This window comes from Planococcus citri, chromosome 2, assembly GCF_950023065.1.
Source record: "Planococcus citri chromosome 2, ihPlaCitr1.1, whole genome shotgun sequence".
Classification (NCBI taxonomy): domain Eukaryota; kingdom Metazoa; phylum Arthropoda; class Insecta; order Hemiptera; family Pseudococcidae; genus Planococcus; species Planococcus citri.
The window spans coordinates 28,949,530-28,977,358 of record NC_088678.1 but is presented as its reverse complement, the minus strand read 5'-3'; the positions used below and the strand labels follow the sequence as shown (position 1 = coordinate 28,977,358).

The 27,829-nt window shown below is 34.9% G+C and overlaps 1 protein-coding gene across 6 annotated transcripts in view; it reads right to left on the bottom strand.

The window, feature by feature from the left end:
* Positions 1–27,829, bottom strand: part of LOC135835348 (eye-specific diacylglycerol kinase-like) — a 700,104-nt gene that overhangs the window by 171,689 nt on the left and 500,586 nt on the right. For 4 of the 6 annotated variants that reach the window (XM_065349557.1, XM_065349556.1, XM_065349558.1 and 1 more), the window contains exon 2: positions 4,767–6,286. The exons of the other annotated variants lie outside the window; for them this stretch is intronic. In XM_065349557.1, the coding sequence (XP_065205629.1) occupies positions 4,767–5,893 (1,127 nt within the window). In that variant the 5' untranslated portion in view covers positions 5,894–6,286. The remainder of the gene's footprint in view (positions 1–4,766; positions 6,287–27,829) is intronic. 6 annotated transcript variants of the gene reach the window in all.

Genomic DNA, 27,829 nt, shown 5'->3' with positions numbered 1-27,829 from the left:
GACTTTCCCACAGACTCAATCTTACGTGCACAATAGGCCGCAGTAAATTTTTGAATTTCCACATCCGAGACATTTTTTCAGAAAAAGTGGTCGCCCATAACCTTTGAAAAGTCGTCTTACGACCAATCAAACTCGGTTAAGAATTCGCGAGAACAACGATAATGTGAGTTATTTTCTGTTTTAAACACCCCCAAAAAATGTTGGGCAAAAAATTTCATTAAATTTTGAAAAAAAAAAGTCATCGAGTAACCTATCAATGTAGATTGAAATTTTTCGAGAAAAACGAAAATGTCAGTGATTGCTTTTTTTTTAGCAGTAACAGAAAGTTTTGGGCCGAATTAGTTGATGAATTTTATGGAAGAAATTGGGACATTTGCATGCAACACTAAAATGCTTATTATAGTGTACGTAAGTACTCGAATAAATGAAGAAAGGTCTCACTTCGTTGATCCTTTAGAAAGCGAGATAATCGCGATTTTACTCGTACGTAAAATGTGTAGTCAAGATTATCTTTTTTCGGTTTTTGGTGGATTATTATAGGAACAGATGTGTACTTTTAAATATACTTGATTGTGTTTCGAAATACCTGCTGATTGCCTCCTGAGAGCTGAAAAAGTCGTGAGATGATTTTTCATTTGTCCCCAAATTCGATGAAATTTTGAGCTTGAAATTTTTGGAAGTTGTTAGAACAAAGAATAACTGGAATTTTCGTATTTTTTGCGCCGCATTGATAGGTCGCGTGATGATTTTTCACTTTTTTCAAAATTTTATGAACTTTTGTGCTCAGAATTTTTTTAAGTGGACAAAACAGAAAAAAATTACATTTTTGTTTTTCACGAGAAATTCTAACTCATTTTAATAGGTCGCAAGACGGCTTTTTAAAGATTATAAGCAACCACTTTTTCTATTGAAATGTTCTGAATGTGAAATTTCAAAAATTCACTGCAGCCTATTGTGCCAGCGAGCGGTTTGATGAATTTTGCTTATGAAGCAACTTATTTTTTTTTGCGCATGTAATACTGAACCTGTGGGAATATGGCCGTATCACGCAAGTGTGCTCGAATTCCACTTAATAATACATTGTTAGACTTGTATGAGTGCCCTCCATCAAATGAAAAAAAAATCACAAAATCAACTTCGGAAGGGAGGGGTATGGGGTTGAAGTTCCGGCCCTCTATTGTGCCACTATGAAAATTTAAAAGGCACTCGTTCTCGCACATACCCATCCGACTACCCACGAAATGCCAACTGTCTTCCCCCTTCCCCCAACTGACCACTCAATAAGAGAAACATAGATAACAATCGGTTGGAAAGAGACAAAAAAAACACGTAGGAGTGGAAAATCATCGAAATATGGTCAACGTAAGTAATCTTCAATTTTTCAATCAAACATTAAAATTTTACAAATTTTTAATGCACGCCAATTCAGCCAATCGAAGGTATGTATTTGCAATTTTCGTTATAACAGGTGGCAAAGTAGACATTTTTGGCCCGAAATTTTGCACGTTGCCTAAGTATTTTACTATTTTTCATGAAACAGAAGGTGAATTATTATCGAGTACGCACGTCCTAACCTTTAAGTTCATGTCAGTGCTGTTTGTCACTGAAAGCACTAACGACTGAACTATGATAATGAACTGGCTTTATAAAAGTACAAAAGTAGGTAATGAATACTTCAACTGAAATTCGACTAAGAAAAGGAAAGTGAATGATAGAATTTCAGATCCATAAAAAAATCAATTTGCTATACACACGAAGCAGGAGACGACTGCTAGTGTCGAAACCCAAAATGTTTCTCACAAGGGAACCTCCAAAGTGTCCCCCTCTAATTCGAACGATATCGCGATTTTTGGAAAGAGCACGGTCTGGAACTCCATAAGCAATATTTCAGATGTCTAGGTCGATTTTTTAGAATTTTTGAAAATTCAAAATTGACCATTTTCGAGGATTTATGGTCTTTATAAAAATATACCTACTATTTATTCAGTAAAAATGATGGAAATTAGCCCAGAAACTGATAAATTAATTCCGGTTATTCGAAATTCGATGTTTTTGGTCATTCTGGAACCTCTATCACCATTTTAAATTTCTCCAGAAGGAATGAAAATTACTCGTATAATTTGGGCAACTAGTAATCGAGTTTTGGATTATTATCGAGGTCTGTTTATGGACAGCTCCAGTTTTTTTTTTGAACAGCATATTCTTGATAATAGCTGGAGGATGCTGGTCAAAAAAACATACCGGAGAGGTCCTCCTGGAAATCTGCTCAAATGCGAATTACCTCTTCAAAGAACTCTACAATAAGCCAACGCACTCGATTTTTAACCACCCTAATTGATTTCCATATCTCTGGAGGAACTTTACAATTTTGAAGAAATTGAAAATCACGCCGAAGGCTCCAGAATGATCGTGAATGATGAAAGTCGGGGAGGGGGGGGTGTATTGATTTCTGGACTAATTTTCATCATTTCCACTGATTAAATACGTACTTTTTTGAAGCATAGGTAAATCGTCAAAAATTGGTATCTAGTCAATTTTGAATTTTTAAGAATTCACCGAAAATTTAAAAATCAATTTGAACAGATGAAATTTTGATTATGGCGGTTTCAGACCATGCCAATTTCAAAAATTGAGATCCCATTAAAATCGAAGACGGGCGTTTCAAGAGGTTCCTCGTCAGTTGTACCTTAAAATAATCGCCAACGCATTTTGAACAATTTTAATCAACTCAAGTATAGTTTTCAGACGAAAAAAGTGCATATCTTGCAAGTTTAATAACAGTGTCGCCTGTGCATAGAAAAAACAAGGGAAATGAAGTTTTTTTATTTGAATAGACATATTGAAGGAAACTTGTTTCAATATTTTCAAAAATGAAATCATCTACTTATGTAAATTGACGAATGTAGAAATTCGTTTTTCTTCTAATAATGTAGCGTATTGCATAAAAATATTGTAGTGAATTTCCTCTTCAAGTTTCATCTACAATTCCCATACCATATAGTCCAAGAGCTATACCACTGCTATTGGGCCGAAATAACTGACATGAAAGCTGGGAATGGTCTCAAAAGTTAGTATACATACCCCTATTTTGAAAACTCTCGGTCTGCCGATCCGCAGCTGCTGCTTTAAAGCTCAGTGAAAGCTCAAAAGTTCACAATTTTTCTGAACTTTCAGCTGAGAAAACTGATGGCTAAAATTGGTGCCTAATTATAGCATTTTTCACGCTGAATCCGAATATAATTGGTTCCCCCTTTGACCCAGTCTGGCGGGGCTTTGGCGGCACTTATGGGTCGGCAGACCGATATATTCGGATTCAGCGTGAGAAATGCTATAATTAGGCACCAATTTTAGCCATTAGTTTTCTCAGCTGAAAGTTCAGAAAAATTGTGAACTTTCGAGCTTTCACTGAGCTTTAAAGCAGCAGCTGCGGATCGGCAGACCGAGCTGGTTTTCAAAATAGGGGTATGTATACTAACTTTTGAGACCATCCCCAGCTTTCAGTTATTTCGGCCCAATAGCAGTGGTATAGCTCTTGGACTAATAAAGTGGGGCCACTTTGATTGAAAAAAAAAAACACGTTTTGTGCTCTGTGCGGCGTCGAAAAATGTTCTCAAAAAGTACCTAAAAACTAACCCAATGACCTTTTTTTTTGTGCCTCAAAATTGCCCTCAAAGGCTCTATCAAAGTTACCCTCCAAATGGGGTCACTTTCATAGGGCTACTTTTTTTTAAAAAAAAAATGATTTCTCACCACCTTTAGACCTAGCATACAAAATTTCATCAACTTTGGCCGAGAGGAAGTCATGATATTATAGAAAAAGCGATAAAAGCCTCTGTATTTCCTCAATTTTTTAACAAAATTTTTAGATATTCAATAAAATACCTTTGCGACCTATCAAAATGGGATGGAATTTCACACTGAATCCGAAAATGGCATTGATGTTTACTTTAGTCTCGAAACTTAAATTTTTAGCCTCAAAAATTAAAAATCAATGACATCTCACTGAGAACAATGGGCCAAGGATCGGAGGCACCTCAACCTAGAAACTCTAAATTTTTGGAGATATGTATTTCCCAAGGAGTGTAGCTTTACGATAGACTATCAGCCAATGTTCTATTACATACTTATGCATCTGAAAATACGATACTATTTATAACATCAACTTTTGTTGAGTGATGGAAAATCTTGAAAAATTGCCACTTTTAAAAAACTCGATTAAAACTTAAAAGTATGGACGAAAATAATTATTTACCAACTCGACACTGTTATCGTATCAATTCAACATCAGTGTAACCACTTCGCTTGAAAAAAAAAATGTAATTCGATGTTTTACACGCTCCACAGAACAAAACGTACAGAAAAGTAAGCGCTATCAAAGTCACCCCCTAAAATCAAAGTGACCCCACTTTACGGTACTGTAAGAGATTTAAAGGAGTTATGTACATTTTGTTCCTGTGTATGTACCTATTAGTTTTTTTCCCATTGAAAAAAGTCCGAATCAGAAAGAGAACAGAAATCTGCAGCAGTATACAAGAAATAATCTAATAGTGAGAGTAAGTTATCTTCAATTTTTCGATTCTCACGTGAAACATTGACTGCTGCAAGACCCAAATCATCCCTTCCAGAAAGTTCCGTAGATTCTAAAATCGTGCGAAGTTTAAGATCTGAATTTCATGGATTTTTCGATCCTCAATCCAATCACAATAAACATTAGACCAGCTCACTGACAACAAATCCCACAAATATTCAAACAAAGTGAAACTTACCCTGAGGTAGCAGCAGTAGGAACGGTAGACGGTGCGGTGGCATCTTGAAACCTAGGCGCCGGCGATATAGTATTACTGGTAGATAGAGCTTTGTACCTGGCTTGCTCATGGGTAGGCAATACTATATCAACGGAGCGAGATCTAGCCGCGTTATTCACAGTTAAACTAGGTGGTTCGAGAAGCTGGGACGCCGGTACAGGTACCACTTCTTCCGGTTTACCCGAATGCGAGCTCTTGCTGATGAAACACGAGTCTACGCTGACGGCTCGATCTCGTTTCAGATCCGGCACCTGAAGGAAGAACTCGCTGACGACCACGTCTTCCGATTTGGTCGTCGGCGAAGGTATGCTAGCAGCGGATGCGGTGGCTGCGGCCATCGAATCCATGCTATCTAGCAAATTCTCGCCCGATTCGTTGAAGATGAAGGCTTCCTGACGTTCTAGCTTCGGCGACGTGATCGATCTGCGCCGACTGGTTGTCTGCGGGATCTCTTCGTCGTCGCCGAATTTCGGTATATCCAGCGTCGAGGGTGGCATAGGGGGCGTCGTGTTCGGCGACAAGGTGACCGTGATACGGAACTGAGACGTGGCCGGAGATACGCATTCGCTAGCGTCGGTGCTGTTCTCTTCGTCTGCGTACTCGTTCTCGCTATCGAAATCATCGCTGGTCGACGTATCGCTATAAGTCAACGATCTCGAACTACTCGGCCCGTCTTCGCCGGACGACTGCCTGCTACCGGATTTATTCAACTCCTCAAGATACATACAATGCACGCAGAACACCGGTGATTTCTCACTCGATGCTTTACGACGCGGTGTAAGCTGACGCGATGGCACTTCCAGGAACATACGAGTGTCATCCGGCGGCGTCGTGCCACCCGTTCCGGACGAGTCGAAGCTCTTAGAGCGTTGACTGGCGGACACGGCCAGAGGTACTTGCAGCAGACCACCTCCGGCCGTCCCCGAGTCAACGGACGACTGCTCGTACAGGGTTCGATGCGATCCCAACTTCATCTCGTCGAACGAAGCCGATCGAATTTGCTTCGGCACCTCCAGGCTACTTTGAATCTTCATCTCGGCACCAGTCGGCGTTTTAGATCGTTTAAACGTGTGTTTAAATTTTTGCATACTCTACATACACACCGTCGTCGTCGTCGTCGTCGTTGCTGTCGTCGGTGGCGATGGCGATGGCGCTGGCGAGCTGATGATGATGGTGCTGTCGAGTACGCCGACAGCCGAGGGCCCGATGATGAAATCTACCACTTTACTGCGAATTACGAGTACGAGCTTTCATCTTACAACTCCTTTGGTCCACGTACCGAATAAGGAATCGATATCGAGGATGGTAGACAGCGTGCTCGTTGTTGAATCCATTTTTACGAGCTATCTGTTACTAATGTAAGACTCTTTCTCTCACTTATTATTTCCCTCTATACACCGAGGCTGATGAAGCACCTCCTGATTTGTCACCTGGTTGACTCAGCCACTCGGGGAGTCAATACAACCGATGGTGAATCATTCCTGTTGACAATACGATTACGTAAGTATTTTTTTTCTAGCTGAAAACTTTGAAAGAGTGCATAACCAACGCTTGGTTTATTAAAGGTTGTTTTCGTGGTTTTGTGAATGCAGTATATGATATACACCCACAACAAGTAGGAGTAGGTTCTCCAGAATGAATTGGTAAGTAATCTTATTACAAATTTACGTATGCATGTAATGAAGTACTAAATCTTCATAAATAAATTTCAAAACAATTCAGATGAATCATTAGGGTACACTTGAGTGAAAACAAGGATCTCCTGGTCTACATCATACATTTTCATATGTACAATCATGAATTATCACTTCAATACTCAATCATCAAGTCCAGCATATTATGAAATAGGGGATATTTGCACATTTAAAATAATCTGGTCTAAAAAAAAAAACTTGACTTTATACTAACAAAATAGCGGCCATTGGTTATTGTGATTGGAGTATCGGTTATTGTTATAATTGTTAACTGATTTTAATGTGTTTTTTTTGCATTATTAAGTATGTAATTTTTAAATGTTTATAAACACTTTTTCACCCAGTTTTTGCCTAATTGTTCTGAAATTTCAGAACTTTTTTCTGATTTGACATCATTTTCAATACTTTTTTCATAACTTTTCGAAGTTTCAACCTATTTTCAACACTTTTTCCCGCAATTTTTACCAAATTTTAGTTCAATGACTTTGCCGCCATATTTCTTGTCAGCAAGATTTTTCCTCGAATTAGGATGGGGTTCGCGAGACGAAGCGGATCAAAGATGCTAGCGATTAACGTTGATATCACTCATTTTGTGACTTGTGAGAGTGATTTTCGAAATACCCGCTGTTTGTAGATGGATTTATAGAACATCTTAGTTCGGGTACCTTTGAAGACCAAGTATTTTTGCGACTCCAGGTAAGCAAAATGATACTGGTTTTAAATCTTCAACAATTTCAGGAGCAAGCGAGGTGAGAAATTTGGGCGAGTTTTAGACATATTTCCTCAAAGGAAATTGAGCTTTCATATGCGCATTGTGAATTTTCTGTGCTTCATTGATAGCAGCTTGAGCTTGACTGTTTTTGGCACCAGACAGAATATCATCCATTCAGGTCATTTTTTTAATCAAAAAGGGGGGTGTATCATGTAATTTTCCTGATGAAAAATTGTGATGTTTTAGACAAAAATTGAAATTTTAACGTGCCTAGGTAATTTTCCAACAACTCTTCAAAATGATTGATTTTTTTTTGAAAAGAAGGCAAAATTACTGCACGAGCGAAGTGAGAGTGGAATTTTTTTGAAAAAATTGGCTTGAAACCCCAAAAAACAGCGATTGGTGTATGTTTCATGCATGTTACATTTTCACCTGAGCACAATTTAATGGCTCTGTTAAGAAGAAATGAAAAATTCGCACTTTTATATTTTTGAAAACTTAATGAGAGTTACAGTTTGTAATGGCCCGAGCAAAGCGAGGGCTAAAGTCATAAAAGATTTGTACTTCAAAAAGTAGAACAACATTGATTTTAATTTGAGAATTCGATTCCTCTCCCCTGCAGAATCTTTTTTGTTTTTGGTTTTTGTTATTCAATCAGACAAAAAATAAGTCAAACTGACAGGAACACAAAACTAGAGGTTTTTCGAGATGGGGGAGGATAAAATAGGACAATAGGACATGAAATGATAATTTTACCAACTGATATCACGCAATAGCATAGGCCCTACGTGGTGGCAGCTTCATAAGGCAGTTGCGCACAAAGAGCCATTTTATAATGCCACCCAGAGATACATGAACTTATAAACACGAACATAATTTTTGACCAGTAAGTAACTTTAATTCCGGGTTTTTAAAACAAATCCAAAAAACAATTGAATTTTTTGATAGCGGAAAATTTAAAAATTTTGAAAGAAATGAATAAGGATCAGTGTAACAAAAGAAGTAAAACTTGAAACTAACTTACTCTTATATTCATGCCAAAATAATTTCATACAGGACAGAACATTATCAGTTCGATTATTGGTTGTACCGACCTTACAGTTATATTTTGTAGAAATTTCAACAAAAAATTGAATGAGGATTTCTTACAAAAAAAATTAAGTGTAATTGTAACTCATGTAGAAGAGAACCAACTTTACCCAAGCGAAACGGGGCAAAAGCTTGGAAAAAAATAAAATTTTGAGGATAGATCGACGATTTTGTCAGCAAATGAAGAATATCTAATCAAATACATGATTGTAAAAAATTTGAATTTTTGAAAACTCCAAAACTGAAATAAGGTGTTGAAATTTTGGTATTTTCCCAATTTTCTCTAATTTCTTACAATTGCTAATGTTTTCTCGACTTTTGTGGAAGGGGGGGGGCAGACTGCTCCCTCAACCCGCAATTTTTCAAGTATACTCTGTGTATTTTTTTGAATTGAATATTTTTTAAACGTTTATTTCTGTCAGTAAAATATCTCTTTGTTGGGAATTCATGATTTAGTCGTGGTAATGACTTATCGGACATGAAAATGCCTATTGCCTATGATTGTAGTGCTGACAGCCTGTTTTGTAGTGGTTGAAAATCACACCCTTTGCATTCGGACTGGTCTCTCATGTAGAGGGCGCTAGTATGCCCATTGTTCCACCATCTTCAGACAGTTCAGACGGGGCTTTTCTTATCAATAATTGTATTTTACCAAAACGTTGGATTTACGAGTTAAAAATGAAAAAAAAATTCGGTCATGATTAATATGCAGTAATAATCGTAAAAATAATGTACATCGAATTTTTTTTTTCAGTTTTAACCCTTGAAATTAATGCTTTCGTAAATGCTGATAAGAAAAGCCCCGTCTGAAAAATGTAAACATTTGCCAGCTCACTAGCGCCCTCTACGTGAGTGCCCGGTCGGAATTTTCACTTCTGCCGAAGTATTAAATACCCCATAATTTTTGACCAGTAAGTAACTTTAATTCCAAATTTTTGAAACAAATCCAAAAAGCAATTGAATTTTTTCGATGAACATTTGTATACACAATTTTACTTGATGAAATCAAATTCAAACACGTACGGTATGCCCCTTTCAACAATGACCATGCTAATTTCAATGTAAATGTCGTCACTTTTGGATGCCACATGTCGATGTGAATTTTGACCCTATTTTGACCCAATTGTTGATGTAATTGTCGACCAATGTTGATCGACATTTAGTATATCGACAATTGGTCCAACATAGGGTCAAAATTTGCATCAACATGTGGGATCCAAATGTGACGGATGTGGATGTATCGACATTTGCATCGACATGTTTGTCAATCTCCTGCTATGAAAAAATTGAAAAAATTAATTTCCAAAATTGAGATTTTTTCCAAAAATGATTTCCTTAGTGGTGGCCATTACTCGTGCTAAAAGCAGCATCAACGCGGAGGCCTCCTCTGAGAGGTACAGATGTATAGTCTACACAAAATAAGAAGTTAAACATAAACTCCTTACATCGGAAAGGTGCAATACTTTATCTAAGAGTACTGAACTAATACATTTCACGTTGACAACATGTCGATGTTAATGTCGATGTGAAATTTGACATCAACAAATACATCCACAATATCAACGTCATTTTCAAAATTTGAGAAATCATTGAAAATTAGGTAGAGGTTGGTACCTACTGATGTATTTGTGGACCATAAAATTTCACATCAACATATCATCGAGAACTCCAAACAATGAAAAAATGAATAATCTTGTAAATGCCATCAAAAATTTGTTCTCCTCCTCAAACAAGATGATATTTTAAAATATTTACTGAACTTTTATACGCTAAAACAAAATTTTAATTCTTAAAATTGGTCGACATACCTAATTGTGGATGTAAATTTTGAGCATCGAATTTTACATAAACATGTCAACATCGCATGTCGAGGTATCAGAAATAATGAGAAGATTTCAAAAATGTTTACTAACTAGGCTTATTTACAGACAGAAAATTCCTACTAAATTCACTTTTCTATCATTATATTGGAAAAAAACATGGTCGATGCAAATGTCGACGTCAACAATTGTTGTGCAGGTACATGGATATACGAGTATAACCACGGATATAAAATGTATAGGTAAGTCATAATCATTTTTGACCAGTAACTTTAATTCCAGGTTTTCAAAACAAATCCAAAAATCAATTGAATTTTTTGATAGGGGAAAATTTAAAAATCTTGAAACAAATAATCTGGATTTTGCAGAAGTAAGAAGAAAAATTTGAAGTTGGGCAGGATCATGTTTCAAAAACTTGGAGATGGGCAATGAACAGGAGACATAGGGTTGTGAACCCCCCACAAAATAAGGAAAAAAGGTACTTAGATGAAAGGCAATGTGGAGAGATTCTTTAGTCAATTTCTTGGGAAACAGACCGTTTGAGAGTGTAGCTCGAGATCTCTCTAAGTAGAATACGCTGAGAGAGACTTTAGTCCACTGCACTACTGTCAACTATGTGATGGACGTGTACATTCTTTTTTCTCATAAGTAAGTATATCATTGCTCATCTATATATTAAAATTATGACCGGATTCTTTTGACTCTGAGATCTCAGGAACGGCTGAACCGATTTTGCTCGGTGATGTCTCAAAAAAAAGCTTTTGACCCGTAGATGTGCAGGTTTTATTCAAAAGTTCTAAAAGTTGCGCCGTAAAGCTCAAAAAAGCTCAATAATTGATTTTAGCTTATACGTAGCGCATTCGACGTAAACACAGTAGTACGTATATTATACCTTGAAAGACCATCAAAAGAAGTCAAATGTTGAAGAAAAAAGTTCACAAAAAAGTTGTGCTTTAAAGCTCAAAAAGCTCAATAGTTGATATTAGCCTATATGTAGCGCATTCGATGTATACACAGTAGTACGATTGTTATACCTTGAAAGAGCATCAAAAGAAGTCCAATGTCAAAAAAAAAGTTTACAAAAAAGTTGTCACAAAAAAGTTGTGCTTTAAAGCTCAAAAAGCTCAATAGTTGATATTAGCCTATATGTAGCGCATTCGATGTATACACAGTAGTACGATTGTTATACCTTGAAAGAGCATCAAAAGAAGTCCAATGTCAAAAAAAAAAGTTTACAAAAAAGTTGTGCCATAAAGCTCAAAAAAGCTCAATAATTGATTTTAGCTTATATGTAGCTATGTAGTGTATTTGACGTATATAGAGAAGTATGTATATTATACCTTGAAAGAGCATAGAAAAAAGTCGAATGTTGAAGAAAAATGTTTACAAAAAAAGCTGAGCTGTAAAAAGCTCAAAAAAGCTCAATTATGACTGGATTCTTTTGACTCTGAGATCTCACCAACGGCTGAACCGATTTTGCTCAACGATGTTTCAAAAAAAATCTTTTGACCCATAGATGTGCAGGTTTTAATCAAAAGTTCGAAAAGTTGCGCCGTAAAGCTCAAAAAGCTCAATAATTGATTTTATCCTATGTGTAGCGCATTTGATGAATACACAGTAGTACGTATGTTATGCCTTGAAAGAACATCAAAAAAAGTCAAATGTTGAAGAAAAAAGCTCACAAAAAAGGTGCGCTGTAAAGCTCAAAAAGCTCAATAATTATTGATTTTAGCCTATTTGACTCTGAGATTTCAGCAACGGCAGAACCGATTTTGTTTGATGATGTCTCAAAAGAAGCTTTTGACCCGTAGATGTGCAGGTTTTTATCAAAAGTTCGAAAAGTTGCGACATAAAGCTCAAAACAGCTCAATAATTGATTTTAGCTTATACGTAGCGCATTCGACGTAAACACAGTAGTACGTATATTATACCTTGAAAGACCATCAAAAGAAGTCAAATGTTGAAGAAAAAAGTTCACAAAAAAGTTGTGCTTTAAAGCTCAAAAAGCTCAATAGTTGATATTAGCCTATATGTAGCGCATTCGATGTATACACAGTAGTACGATTGTTATACCTTGAAAGAGCATCAAAAGAAGTCCAATGTCAAAAAAAAAGTTTACAAAAAAGTTGTGCCATAAAGCTCAAAAAAGCTCAATAATTGATTTTAGCTTATAATCTATATATTAAAATTATGACCGGATTCTTTTACCAATGTACGAGTATGTAGATGGTGTTGCAGATTGAATCATTTTAGTCGAGGCTTTAACAATCTTAGCAAACAGCAAAAGAATTAGTGAGATTTTTGGTGATTTCTGATAAAAAAAAATGATTTTTTTTTTTACTAAAAAACAAACAATTTTGTAAATATTTAAAAAAAACATGGTGAAAAACATGAAACATTGTCAATTTTAGCAAAAAATAGCTATTTTGGTAGTTATCAACAAAAAAAATTATGTACTTTTTTTGTGCTTATTTTTTTCACTTTTATTAGGTAACTATAGGGTAAAAAACGAGTTTTTTTTTTTGGTATTTTTGGTAAGAGTTTGCAATGTTGCCAAAAAGTGAACATTTTTGTAAACGTTAAGAAATGAAACCAGGACTTTTAGCCAATTGTTGGAAAGAAAGGTAATACCTACTTTTTTGAAATTTTTATTGAAAAATGGGACATTATTTTGATTTTTGATGAGAGTTATTGAGTGTTTTTAGAATACGTATTTGGAGAAAAAGTGATGCTTCAGAGTAATTTTTGATGATAAAAGTTGAAATTAAAAAGGGGACATTATCTTTCACATTTTTGGGGAAAGCAAGAATCACAATGTTAGCTAAGAGAGCTTTTTGAGAATTAGATATAAGCAAAGAAAGGCCATTTCATGACCTTTCAACAATTGAAGCACGGAAATGCAAAGTCGGCTAAGTGCCAATTTTTCAAAATGCGTTTTTTCAGTGCAATGTGTACTAAGTGTTGTCACACATGCAATCATAGCTTCACATTAGGGAAAACACATCTCCAAGTTATACTATTGAACACTGAAAGATAGCACTTTCTATAAGAGGTACGTGTTACGCGAGCACGTATTTACGCTCTCCTGTAAAAAAACGTTTTTGGTACTTAGCCGACTTGGCATTTCCACGCTTCAATTATGTATTGAGAAGAAAGTTGAACTTTTTAGTGATTATCAATCAACAATTTCTGGCAAAACAGATAGAATTTTGAACAATTTTTTGGGGAAAAAAGTAGGATAACGACTTTTTACAAATTTTATTAAAAGCAAGATTTTTTAATCAATTTTTGCCAAAAAGAAAAATTTTTACAATTGAAAAAAAAAAGCTTTTTGACGATAATTGTCAAAAAAATACCTTTTCGCAATTCTTTTTGAAAAAGCTAAGCTCATTTTTTCAAATTCCTATGCTATATTTTTAGAGAAGATAATTCTTTGATTTCAAGAGGTTCCAAAGCTGATTTCAAAGTTGAGGAAGCGTTAAAAAATTTTATATGTATAGAATTCAATGGTATGAATATGCAGGCACTCAATGTACACATGGGATTATAAGCTTTATGAGAACATATGGTACTTTAATACATACAAAGTTCAAAAGTTGATTGCAAAGTTTGTGGAGGTGCAGAATTGGACCCCAGTGTCAAGCTGCAAAGAAAATATGGATGACCTGCCATTTTTACAGCCAAAATTATAGGAACGACACTATTAGATCAATCACTGAAAACGTGTTTAATAATCAACTTATTTGCCTTAATGCGAAAAACGCATGTGTTATCAGCACAAACAGCTTCGACATAAAAATATTATTCTTATTGTTAGTTCCAAAAAATCAAAAAGTTGCATGAAAAGTCGAGCGAAAGCTCAAAATTCAAATACATTTTTAAATACCTGCCCGTGTACCTATTTTTTCCCAGTAGTTAAAGAATTTGCACTAATTTAAAAAAATTAATAACAGTGAAAAAAATTGTGATCATTCTAAGTAGGTATTAAAGTTACTGAGGATTTTAAAAATAATATACAATTACGTTTTGAAGAATCGCGCAGTATGCGCGATTAACGGGTTTGCTAGTTTCTTTTTAAAAATAATTCATTTTGGTGAAATGTTTGATTGTTTGTACATGTCATACACTAATAAACGTTTATTTATTAATTTTTAATCAATTCATAAATAGGTACCCCATAATTTTTGATCAGTAAGTAACTTTAATCCCAAGTTTTTGTTACAAATCCAAAAAGTAAATGAATTTTTTCAATAAACTTTGCACACAATTTTATTTTACTCGATGACATTAAATTCAAATACATAAGGCATGTGTAGAATGTGATCAAAGATGAACTTGAAATAGGTAGGTAATTTTTAATTCTGATCAATGTAAATCTGATTGAAATTTTCAACATTTAAAAATTAGAATACCTACATAAGTATGAAAAAATAATTTTTCTTCTATACAAATATTCATACAGAAATATGTACCATTACCATAGTAGTAGAGTAAGTAGTCCTCATTTTTCAAATCTATTCTTTTTTATTGCGGGACCCTCTAAAAGTGCTCATTTCAGTGAAATACAAATATCCTGAAAGTTCCAAGTCTCAAAAATAATTTAAACCCCTGCATCAAAGCTATTGAAGTTGCGAAGTATCTTTAGCGCGTCAATATGTTATCTCCCACGGTGGTACCGTGGAACGAATTCGTTGCAACGCTCAAACTACACACAAACCTTAGACGCGGCTTGTGAACTACCCAAGTTACGCAAAATAACAGTTAAATTGAATATTTTAGCATCGGGAATTATACAAAAACGACAAATTAATGAACATTAAGTACATTTTGTTGAATTTACAACATTGTATTAGACATTTTTTATTTGAACAAAAGCATTCGTTATTTTTCTATCTGCATTTTGTAGTATTTTTGCATGACCCAGCAAAAAATTCTAATGAAAATCTAAGTAAGTATGCTGATTTTTTTGCTATCAACAGTGAGAAATTTGGTTATGACTTTGAAGTATTTGAATAAAACTAGGTGATGAATTTTCTGGGACTGAATAGGCATTTCAGTATTGTATCAAAACATAAACAGGATTTATTCAAATATTTCGAAATCAAAAATCGAATCTCCGCAGTATTTCCGTATGCGTCCTCATAATGTAAGTAAGTACTTTTTTTTTGGTTAGTTTATTCGTAATATGTGCGCACCACTAAGCTGACCTCATTTCAATCAATTCTATTTTTCACCATTTTATCAATCAAAAAAAAAACGACAGATAATCGTTCTCCAATTATCAAATGATCTCCTGTCCCCCTTTATATCTTTCAATAGTCCTTCAGCGACCAAAAAATCCACAACTCATTGAAGTTCGTCGACACCAATCAGCTCAAAAAAAAGAGAGATTACAGGGTATACACGAGAGACATTATTTTAAACGATTTTACGCTACAAAATTCGATTAAATAGAGAAAAATAGGCGTAAATAAAATACCTTCAAACGAATTTATATTTCACGCGAGCTACTCGTACGAGCGAGAGAAAAAACTCACCGAATAGAAAGGTGCACAACCGACACTTTTACCGACGTGTTTCCAATATTGCGGAAATGCTGCTCGCTAAATAATGAAAATCAATTTACAAAATAGTTTGCATAGCTTTTTCAGGTTTTCCTTTCTCCTCATTTTCACTCATTCGTACACGTGAACCTTTTTCTCGTAACCGAGTGAGAAAAAAACCACTAGCATGGCACATCAAACGAGTGCACAACCGTCATATTAAAATCACTTTCACTCTTTTTCCCTTCGTTTCACCTTTCAAAGATATAACTTTGCAGTTTCCACACGAGAGATTATATTCGAGAAATATAGACCAATTCCATCTGTATAGTACACACTCGACTCCTCGACTCGTCATCAGACAACAAACCACACTTCTCCCTTCTGCCCCCCTTCACAAAAAGATATTCAATCCTCGAAAAACACCGGGCGAAAACTTCCTTTCGTCGGTGAGAACAACACTCTAGTCAGTGTGGAGAAGATTGTCACAACAATACATTGGACGTGACACCGGCACATTATAAATCCCCAAGGAAAGAAAAAGGCCACGGGCTGTGCAAAAACAAGCCTCAAAACATCCTTGTAACAACATTACAACCACCTCCGATCCGCCGCAGCACCAGACCGGAACCTATTTTCGGTCGAATAATACCTTTTCGACTTGAGAGTTTCGATAACATCGCGAAATAGGTATAGCACGTCGAGTTAGTTTAATTCGCCTACCTACTCTCGCGCTCTTCCTCTATAGTGTAATAATTTTGCTAATTTTGGCTAAAAATTACTCCACCATTGCCGCGCTCCAACCAAATCGCACTCTCGCCGTTAAAACCGCTAAAACCAACACGCACGAACCACGGTGCCCCGATATTCCTCGACGAGATTCGCCTATAGTATACAAAACCATAGCTCTAGCTAGAGAGAGAGAGGTAGGTACCTACTCGTACACTACATATACTATTTTCTCGGTAAAGAATTCATAACACGAGCCCAGGTACGAGGAATTTACATTTCGCTAACGTCGTATTTTCGACGTCGCCATCGTTTCACCCTTTTCTAACCCCCTGCCCCCTGCCAAAGCCGACTCGACTGCGTAGACAAACACCCCTATACTATATAAAATAATATAGCGCGAAGCTCGAGCTATAGGAACTCGACGAGGTGCGTTTTCGATTCAAACGTTTACTCAATGAATTATTAATAGTAAGTGAAATATTTACGAAAATTATTACGCCGGAAAAACATTAACATGAAAACTCGCCTTTAATTTCGACGAATTGTTGTACGTACTGTAGGTATAGTGTATGTATTATGCTAATGTGAAAATATTTAAATGAAATATACTAATTCTGCTATAGCCTCTATGCGGCGAGTGAGAAGTGACGATGGCTAAAGCCATGATAGATGCGCGCGATCGGCTCGCTTTTTCACTTAAATATGTACCTACGTATTCGTGTGTATTTCGGCTGTCGAGGTAATGCCGCCTGTATTTACCCCGACACGTAATTAAGGCAAAATATGGTTTCTGGAGGAATGTCGACTGAACGTAAAATTTTTCGGGATGTGACGTCATAATGGGGTGGAGGGTAGAGGCACCAAATATGGACCACTTTTTTTTGTAGGATTGCCACTTGAAAACTATAGGGTGTAGAAACCTCCACAAAGGCTTAAAATGAAGTTCCATCCTTCCACTAACACTGTACAAAACTTCAGGGGTAAAGGTCAACTTTAAGTACGTTTTTTTTTTTTTATTTTTGAGTCACGAGTGTCAAAATGATCGTTCGAAATTTTGGACGCCTAATATGGACCACCTATAAAATTTTAAAATAAACATACCTACCTACCTTTACATTTTTCAAAACGTTATTTATTTGTAGAAATGAATAAAAAACGTATTCTAAGCAGTGCAGGTTAATTTTAAATATATTTTTTTTAAATTGTCGAATGACAAGTGTCAAAATGACAATTCAAAATTTTGGACGCCTAATATGGACCACCTAAAGAATTTCCAAATGAACATATTTTTAAGTTTCAAAACATCATATTTATTTGTAGAAATGAACAAAAAAAAGTATTTCAAGCATTCCCCTTTTCAGCGGCTGTAAGAAATGATGAAAATGAGTAGAAAAATTCAATATCACAGGTGGTCCATATTAGCGTACCCCATAAAAAATTTTTGCACCAAAAATTTCTGTACATACCCTCACTTTTAGCAAAAACTGATCACTCCAGCAGAAACTACGTCCTTTTTTGATATTATAAACGTCAATAACATTTAAAAAATTACACCACATAGGTATATATGTAATGTATTTTAATAAAAATTTGAAAAACACACTAAAAAAATTTTCAGTTTCTCAAAACAGTTTTTTGTAATTTTCTCAGCGAGTTTTGACTTTACAGTTTTAATTTTTGTCTCATTCGTTTTTTTTGTGAAAATTACATTGGAAAACATTTTTTCCTGACAGATTGCGCTAATTACCGACAAGAACTGGCGCTGGTCCATATTGCGGACTGGTCCATAATTGGTGCCCTTACCCTCAATTTTGTGTCATTTGTAATACTGAAACGTACATTGTCAATGACCCCGTCTTGTTTTATTTTTCATTAAGTATTTTTAAATGTATTTGTTCAATTTTTCTTATCTTGTGATCTATGTAGTTACAACAGTTTCGATGAAAGTGAATACTTCAATGTAAAAATAAATACATAGGTACAAGCCAAAGGTCAAATTTTTATATATCATGTAACTACCTACCTAGGTACCTATGAATCAGTGTACAAAAATTTGACCCTTGACGGCCTTGACTGTGTGTTTCAGAATTATTAATTTTCAGTGAATCTTTTTTTGCAAGAGTAGAACTCGTCATCATCGCGCGACAAACAAAAAACAAGCCATCAGCTAATCGCTGATTGCAAAATAGTTTTTGCATTGCTTTCACCACATTATTGTTAAAAATTATCAATTTGTAAAAAAAATCTGAATTTAAACTATTCAAATAGGCATTTACCTTTTTTATGTATTAAGAAATCTCGTTTATTCTTCCGGTTTTCACCTATTCTTTTTACAATATCAGTTACCAAAACTTTATCTTACATTTGGTCAGTCGTTTAAAGAAAAATCTGGTTTAATCTTTGTAGCAATTAATGTATAGGGCCGCACAACACGTACATTGTACATTCAGTTGACACAAATAGTTCTGCTGTAATGATTAAATTTAAATACAAATTTCAACAACTTGCGAGTTTTATGAATACCAAACAAGTTATTTCTTATTTGTGGACCCCAATTTGTTTTTAGTCATTATTAATCAAACAAGTGACCCTCTTCAGAAAAATTTTAGCACTGCTTAAATTGAATAATTAGATACGTTTATAATAAGTATAATTAAATTAAAATTTAATGTATATTTTATAATAAATAAAATTAAAATTTTTTAATTAAAAGTAGGTATTTAATAATTTAATAGGCCTATTAATAAAAAAATCGATTAATTTTAAATTACATACCTATTATAATGTAAAAAAAATACAAAAAATAATTTTTTAAAATAATGTAAAAATGAGTAGGTAATTAAAAAAGGAAGTAAATAGTTGACCAAATCAGCTAAAATTTTAATAAATTGTTGGGTCTCACTGAGAATAGAACCATGTGATTTTCAGAAAAAAATTGTTCAGTGGTTCTCCATTTCAGTGCCAACGAGAGGGGGGGCAAAAGGAACAGTTTAGTACGTTGGGTCCGTACTTTCTGGAGGACCCGATAAAAGAAGATATCGTTCTACTTATAAAGTTTTAAAATAAAAAATTATACGTACTTTTCATAAAAAAAAGTATTGTTTTTATGCTTTTTGAAGTACAAATTTTTGAGAGCTTTCACCCTCACTTGGGCCTGTTCTTTTTCTTTTTCTTTCAAAATTACCATCTACGATAAAATACATACCTAAAAAGACGAAATATAACAACAATCAATCGCTAACCAATGCAGTGAGTTTTTTTTTTTCGTTTTTTGTACAGAAAGAGTTCAACAAAGAACCAAAAAAAAAGTAGCAGTGATTGAAAAATACCAACTTTCCAACAAAAATTTTGACCATTGAGAAACAGCAGAACTGATTAAAAATGAAACTTAAACTCCAAAATTATATTATAGCTCAGTTATCCCGAACATTTTCTACTAAAAAACATCGAACAACGGAGACTTTTTTTTATAAAGTGCCTGTAAGCACAGTATATCCATCCTAGTCAAGTACCTGAAGTCCTCACAATTAAATGATGAGCGTATTGAGGTTTGAAATATGTATTAATTTTCAAGAGCTTTCGCCCTCACTTGGGCCTGTTCTCTTCTTTTTTTCAAGATTAGCATTTGAAAGTTTGGCCATTTGGAGTAAGTCGCCATGTTATTCTACACACATCCAGTGCAGTTCATATTTCCTATCGCTTACTGATTTTAGTGAGTTGTTTTTTTTTCGCTTTTTGTAGATACAGAAAAAGTTTAACAAACTATCAAAAAAAAAGTAACGGTGATTGAAAAATACCAACTTCCTAACGAACAGTTTGGCCATTAAGAAAGTGCAGAACTGATTAAAAATGAAATTAAAATTGCAAAATTATATTTTAGCTCAGTTACGATTCCGAGCATTTTCCACTAAAAAAAATCGAACAAAGGAGACTTGTTTATGAAGTGCCTGTACAACCTGATCATCATCACTTTCAAATGGTGAGCGTCTTCGGATGAGGGTAAGACTTCTCCAAAAATCGGACTTTTACGTTTTTCTCTAAAAATACAACTCCTAAGCTACGAGAGAAATTTTCAGGGACAAAAAATGATCATACCAATAACCTAAAACATCTTTGAACATGACCAAATGACCAGACCAGACTGCTTAAAAGCTCCAAACACAGATTATGATTTTGGAGCAACTACATACAACAAACAAAACCCAAATTATTGCTGTTCAAGGTTTATGAAGTGGGGATAAAGTAACCATCAATTGTGTACATATATTTGCGAAAAATCGATAATATTCAGAGGAATAAAATGTGTAGAAAAAAAGATACGGAATGAAATTTTATGTAATGCAGCATGGTCGACCAAAGTTTGGAAATAAACTGGTGAGCTGCCTTTTTTTTTCTCAGATCCAAAAATATTCAGGAATACAAATTTTTGTAAAAGGAAATGAATTTGTTTTGAAAAAAACAAAATAAATCCATCAGGCTTCTGCATGGATTGATGATCTTATCAGCCGAGTTTGTAATGTTGATAAACAAAATGATTCCTGACAAACTAGGAGTCAGTAAGTGTGTGGACAATATCTGCCTTTGCACACTCACCTTCGAAGAGATGCTGGATTTATTTATCACAATTCTAGAAATCCTGTGTGAGAATGGTTTCAAATTGAAACCACTCAAGTCGAGATTCTTTCAATAAAAAATGGATAATCTGCGCTTCAACCTATAGCGCTGGGCTAGATGAAGAAACAAAGCAAAAAGATGGAAAATTTCAACGTTCGCTTTCAAGAAGAAGCATATTATGTGCAAGGATAAGTTCCAGCTCAAAAACGTAAAAGACGTGCTAGAATTTATATGCCTCGCCGGCATCTCGAATTACCAACAGTTACTTGAACCGCTTTATACAATGAATGGTGTTCTCAACTAACAATAAGCACATGAGCAGGCAGAACGAGAAAAAACGTAACACCATTCTCCAATTCGCTAACTAGTGTTTAAGAACCACCAATTTAGTGAGTTATTTTATTTCATTTTTGGTACAGAAAAAATTAAGCATATAATCAAAAAAAAGTAACAGCGATTAAAAATAACTGATTAAAAATGAAACTAAAATTCCAAAATTATACTTATGTAGGTAATGATTATTTATCGGTACCTTTTGTTTTAATACACGATTTTTGTAGCATACCGGTTCTCTTATGTCCATAATCAATCGCTTACCAATTTAGTGTTTTTTTTTGTTTTTCGTTTTTTGTACAGAAACAGTTCAACAAACAATCAAAAAAAATTCCAACAAAAAAGTTCTCTCGTCAAAGTCACGGAATTTTTCACCTAAATTATTGGAGGTTCATCGATGCGAAAAATTTCAATTCGAGTTGACAAGTTGTACGGGTTTCTTCATTAAAAGAACGCGAAGATGAAAGTGTCGAGAGCAAGAAGTACATTGCATTCAATAGAGAACTCTATTCCAGCCATGATTTAATTTCAATATAAAAAATACGATTCAATTGAAGCGTAAATACTAAAAAATTCTATCAAGTACAGAAAATAAAAAAGCATTATAAAATTAAATTGCCCTCATCTTTTTCAAATTTGCAAAGAGAATAACTACTCAACTACCTATTCGTCTGAGAATAGGTAAATAAAAGCGGAACGTCGAACGGCTCGAGGAAAAATCGAGTCGAGGCGAGAAAAAAACATCATAATTTACAATTCGAGCGCTTCTATTAACGCAGCAAATCCACTTCATTAAAGTTTCGCGGCTCCGTTGAAGCTGTGATGTTTGTGACCAAGGAGAGGAGGCGAGGAGCAGAGATGTGGGCGCGTATCATCGACTTTTTAACTTTATATAGCACTAGGTAGTAAGTAAAGGTATAAAAATAGAGTAGTTCACCAGTACACGGGGAAGTTTTCCTCGCTGTGTGTTCTGTTTTAATAAAAATTCCGCCACCTTTACCCTTCCAGCCGTCTCCACTCAGCTAGACTTGGGCTGGCGAAATGAATTTTCGTTAAAAATTCAAAATGCGTGATTGCTTTATATTCGGGACCAGATTTTTCATTTTTTTTCCTACCACTTTTTCCTTCTTTTCTCACTTGTTCGGTCCTAGTACTACAACCCCAAAAAAATACCCCAAGAATAAGAAGAAAAAAAAGGTAACAACGTCCCTTTCGTTCATTCGTCGCTTTCTTTTTACTTCTTGACGTCTCATTCGATCCACATCGACAAGTGCGAGTTGGCGCTACGTATCTTCTTGCCGGTCTTGGGTTAATATTTTCTCGCACTTGGTGCATTTTCCTGCCTACTACGAGTACAACTAAGGCTATGTGTTGTGGCGCGTAGACGTACAAAAGTTTAAATGCGAAAGGTATCTTTACTTTGTCGGCTTTCCTTGGAGATTTTCACGCAGAAAATTAATCTTTGTCTGGTTTTATTACTCTTTGGAGAAATCTCGTTATAATGAAACTATTGCGTATACTGTCTATGTGTATTTTCCATTTTCTCGTTGTCGTCGTCGTCGTCGTCCTCGCACGCGACTCTGAATTGAAAAAAACATCGCAGATGCGACGATGTCTTTAGAGGTGGATTTTTTCCGGTGGGTTATTTTCACGTGGGCTGAGAAAGAGTGAGATGAATTTCGAGGAGAGGGAGATGTTCGTATCAATCGTAATCTAGTTATGTACATAAATATGATTTTTCAAGCCTTCTTAAGTCTTAGTTGAGTGAAACTAAATTTAGATTAGTTATTTCCTTCGTCATTTTCAGATTCTGAAAATGTTTCACTATTTTTAAGCCAAATGATTCATTAATCGTACTGGCGTTTTCTTGTTTCTGTTCTTCTGAGTTCAGTGAGAGGCCAAAAGGTTTCTTTACACAAGGAAATGACAGAAAAAAACGGTACACTCACGTTGCTTCAAAAAAATAACGTAATAGGTAAGTAATTTTTTTAATTTGTAATTTGAAATTTTGATTTGCAAGGTCAAAGCTGATAAAAAAACGCAATTTGTCATTTAATTTGCATAATAATTATGTAATCGATTGTTGATCACTTTTCTGTACTGAGTGTTTCATTATTATTATACCTACCCAATAATATTCGTCTGGTAAGACAGGAAGAGGGTCGTGATTCTTTCAGGTGCATAATACCTTAAAGATTGCATATAAATTGAATGTAATTACGCCATGTTGCAGAATTTTTGAAAGAGCACAAAAAAGGTCCTTTTTAACTTCACGTCAACTTCAAAAATTTGAGGTGTACCAAACGATTGAATCATCAAATTGCTTTAGTGCCTTCAATTTTGGACACAAGAAAATTCAAACATAGCTTTTTTGAACAGCATTCAGTTGCATAAAGTATTGTCTAGCGTCAAAAATTGAAAGCGTTGTAGTATTTTGAAAATTCCAATCAATCTGAACCTCTTCAATGAAGTTGGACTGAAATTGAAAAGCAGTCTGGGTTTCTTTTAAAGCTCTGCAGTAGGACTTAATCACAATCAAATTTAAATCTATTGGCAATATCAAAGAGTTGGGCAACTCTGAAGAGTCGAGCAATTTCAGTTTCTAGAATTATAGCAAATCAATTTGCATCATAACTACTGGAAATTATTGGAAACGGATTCGACTTGTCAATACATATTATGCAGTAAACGAGGTTTCAGCGACTGGAAAAATACGACTGGTCTCATGAAATTCTCAAATTTTCATCAAAAAGACGATGCATAGTACTTATTATGCTGAAAAAATGCACTCAAATCCTTCACCAGGACGGCTGGAATTAGCTGGAAACGTTCATTCTTTGACTGAACTAGTCAAAAATAAGGCCAAAACCGAAGTTCTAGAGACCTGAATTAATATCCAGTCAATCTCGAGGTACGAGGGACGTTGAAAACCCAATGTTCTTACTCTTGTAAAATCGATTGGAATTGTTTAGTTTTCAAGCTGAATGAATTTTTCATGAATACCTTTCTTTAAAACGATCGTTCAACAACAAGTTGCGCTAAATTAATTACTTTTTCAAACTATAAATCGCATTTCTTTGACAAAAAAAATTATGCTGTGAATTTGGAGGCAACAGAACAAGTTTGAAAATCCTGCAAATTTTTGTCAACTTTTTGTACCAGTTTGTCTGATTGAAGTTGTTCTTCCGCGTTATGAAATTAACAAGATTCAGGAGAAATTCATACACATGGAAACCAGAAAACTAAAAAACATGCCATGAGGCGATTTAATGAGACCCCTCCCACTCCAACAAGATTAATCCAGCTGATTTTACAGGATTGGGAATCTGTACTTTTTGAACATCCCTTGTATTTAGAATTTCCCACTTCCTTCCCCGACAAAAACTGAATTTGTGTTGGGGAAGTTTTAAGAAAGGAAATTGAAAAGCTAAGTGAGGAAAATGACGACTTCAAAGATGAAGTTCGAACGCTTGAAAGAAGACGTCTTCGGTGTTGAGTTGAAATCGATTTTAAAAATATATAGGTATATTTGTGATAAACATTGATAATCATAAATTGTTTTTTTGCAGCGAGGGTAGTCCACCAAATGGAACCTAAAGCAGCCGAAATTAGCCAGGGAAGTGTATCTAAAAAGGTAAGTTTTCTTTTTTTTTAATTTGAGTGGAATATTGAGATCACAGAATATACGTTCTTAACTCACTTAAAATTTCCGGAGAGAACAGAATTTGTGCAGAAAATCAACTGTTAGGTTATTCTGACATTTTCAAAAATATGTCAAAAATTAATCAATAAACTTGGGCAACTGAAATTTTGGATTTTTTTACGAGATTTTTTCAAAGACGAAAATGTTTTTCAAATCCGATACGAAAGATTGGAGCTGGGTTTTTTCGTCAGCTCCTTCGATAAGCACCAACATTTTACGAAAAACTGTCTTGAGAGAATATCTGAATGTGAGTTGTTTTTTTTTTTTTTCAATAATAATTGAAGTAGAGAGGTATCTTCTTACAAAATATGTCGATGTCGTCTCATTTGGTCATGTGATTTCACATTTCATTTTCATTCCTTATTTGATGGGGATTCACAAATTGATTTTTAAAAAAAATTATCAACAACCTCCTTTGAACGATGCAACCTGGTAGATGAAATTCAAACCAATAAATGAAATTTTTACAATATACGTAATGAAAAAAAAACACAGTTATTTTCACGCAATCAATAATTCAACATGTATACTTATATCCAAATTTCACTCGAAAATGACCACACTCCCGTTCAAAGTAGTCATTTAAAAAATGTACCCCATTCCCCTCCACCTCATCCACACACACCAACACTCCACAATAGTCTACCTTCACCTACAGAAAATCCGTCTAAAAAGAATGAACGAAAGTGTCGAGCACTAAAAACGACGCTACGTGCTTTTTGACAGCTCCCCCGCTCCCTTCGCTCCTTTCTTAAATTCTTCTTAACTTGACCCTTTTCATTTCTCGATACCTATTTAATGACGCCATCTGGCTCGTCGAGTTGCACGTATACGAATTTTCCAATCGCTACTGTGAGAGAGAAACAGATATAGGGGTTCAATAACCTAAACTTAATGATAAAACTACCTCTTTCCATTATGTTAGTATATATTTTTCCTGTATAAGTTTTCGACATTCTTTAATAAACTCAGACTGTATACAGAGTTTTTATATATACGTGCGGTCAGGTCACGTACATAGCAACCCTGTACGATATATGTTCCTCGATATTGTCGCCGCCAACACTGCGCAATATATCCTCATTCTTTATACACTAGGTAAGGTAGTTATTGGGTATTTTGATAAATTACAAAAATGTTTAATGCATTTACAATCAAAAAACTGAAGCTCGTAAGTCAGAGTTCTTTTTATATGTGAACCAAAATAAATATGCAGTAGGTCAACTCTTTTTTCTGCAACGATGGACAACATTACTATAGTATTTGAGTGGGAACTTCTTGTGTAAGTATACGCTTCCCATTTCGAACTTATCAGTCAATACTATTCTCAATACTCTGATACCTCACTTACAAGAGATCCTCTCGAGGTGACCGTCCCTGATTTGAATGGGACCGCGCTTTTTGGAAAGAGCATGGTCTAGAACCATCAAAATCAAAATTTTAGCTCCCCAAATTGATTTTTCAATTTTTGACGAATTTTTGAAAATTCAAAAATTGGCCATTTTTAGCAAGGAAATTAGTAATTCTGAAAGCTCCAGTGAGATTTTCAAGTTTTTCAGAATTTTGAAATTTTTCCAGAAGGCATGGAAATTAGTTCATTATCCTCATTCGAGCCAATTTTCAGGGGAACAACTCCAGTCTCAATACACAAGAAAAAAGTTAGAATCATGTAAACCAAAAAACGACATGGGGTACCAAATTATAATGATATTTGAATGCGAACACCTTGTGAAAGTATACGCTTCCCATTTCGAACTTATCAGGCACTACTTTTCTCAGTAGGCTACTCTGGCAATGGATCCTCTCGAGGTATCCACCTTCCATTTGAAAAGAACTGCGATTTTTGGAAATTTTTTAAAAACTTAAAGATTGACCATTTTAGGCGATTTGTACTTGAAACGAGTATCAACCCCTTCGAACTGAATCTCACCATATCCCGGTCTTTCTGGAGGCTCTAGCGTGATTTTAGATGTCTCCAGATTTATAGAATTTCTCCTGAAAAGGCATGAAAATTAATCCGAGTAGCTGAAAATCGAATTAAGGTTTATTCTCAACCTGTTCAAGGCGTTCATCATTAGCCCCGATTTCCAGGCGATTACCTGGAAGGTGTTTTTTGACCTACACTTTGCAGTTAGGTGTGATTAAAAATGTTCTAGTGAGAAAAAAACGCAAATGTGGAAATAAACTCGTAAAAAAATGGATCCAAAATGAGCCACAACTCGATTTTTGCTGCCCAAATTAATTTTTTCCGCCTTTCGAAGAAACTTAAAAATTCCGGAGGAATCGAAAATCGCGCTAAAAGCTCCAGAATGGCTCGAAATCATGAAATTTGGGTTTGGGAGTTGCTTTCAGACAAACTATTAATGGAGAAAAAATTAAAACTGTAGAATGTTTTGGACAAAAAATTTCACGCAAAAGTTATCAAATTAGAAGAAATCGGAAGAAGAATAACTCTGGCTTGAAACAAATTTTGGCCATTAAAATTCATTTTCAAAGTTCCTTTTTCAAACAAAATAAGTAAAAAGCGAAACTTCCAACACATGTGTCCTCCCAACTCTCACGTATGGTTCTGAAACGTGAACATTATCAAAAAAAAAATAGAACAAAAAAAAAGAACTACTCAATATTCAATGGAAAGATCCATGCTAAATTTAAAGAAGAAAGATCGGATTAAAATCAAAACAATTAAAATTGAATTAAAAACTAATCGAAACACAGTCAAACTGATAAAATTATAAAAAATTGGGGTGAGGGTGGGGGGGGGTCATGTGGCTAGATTAAGGG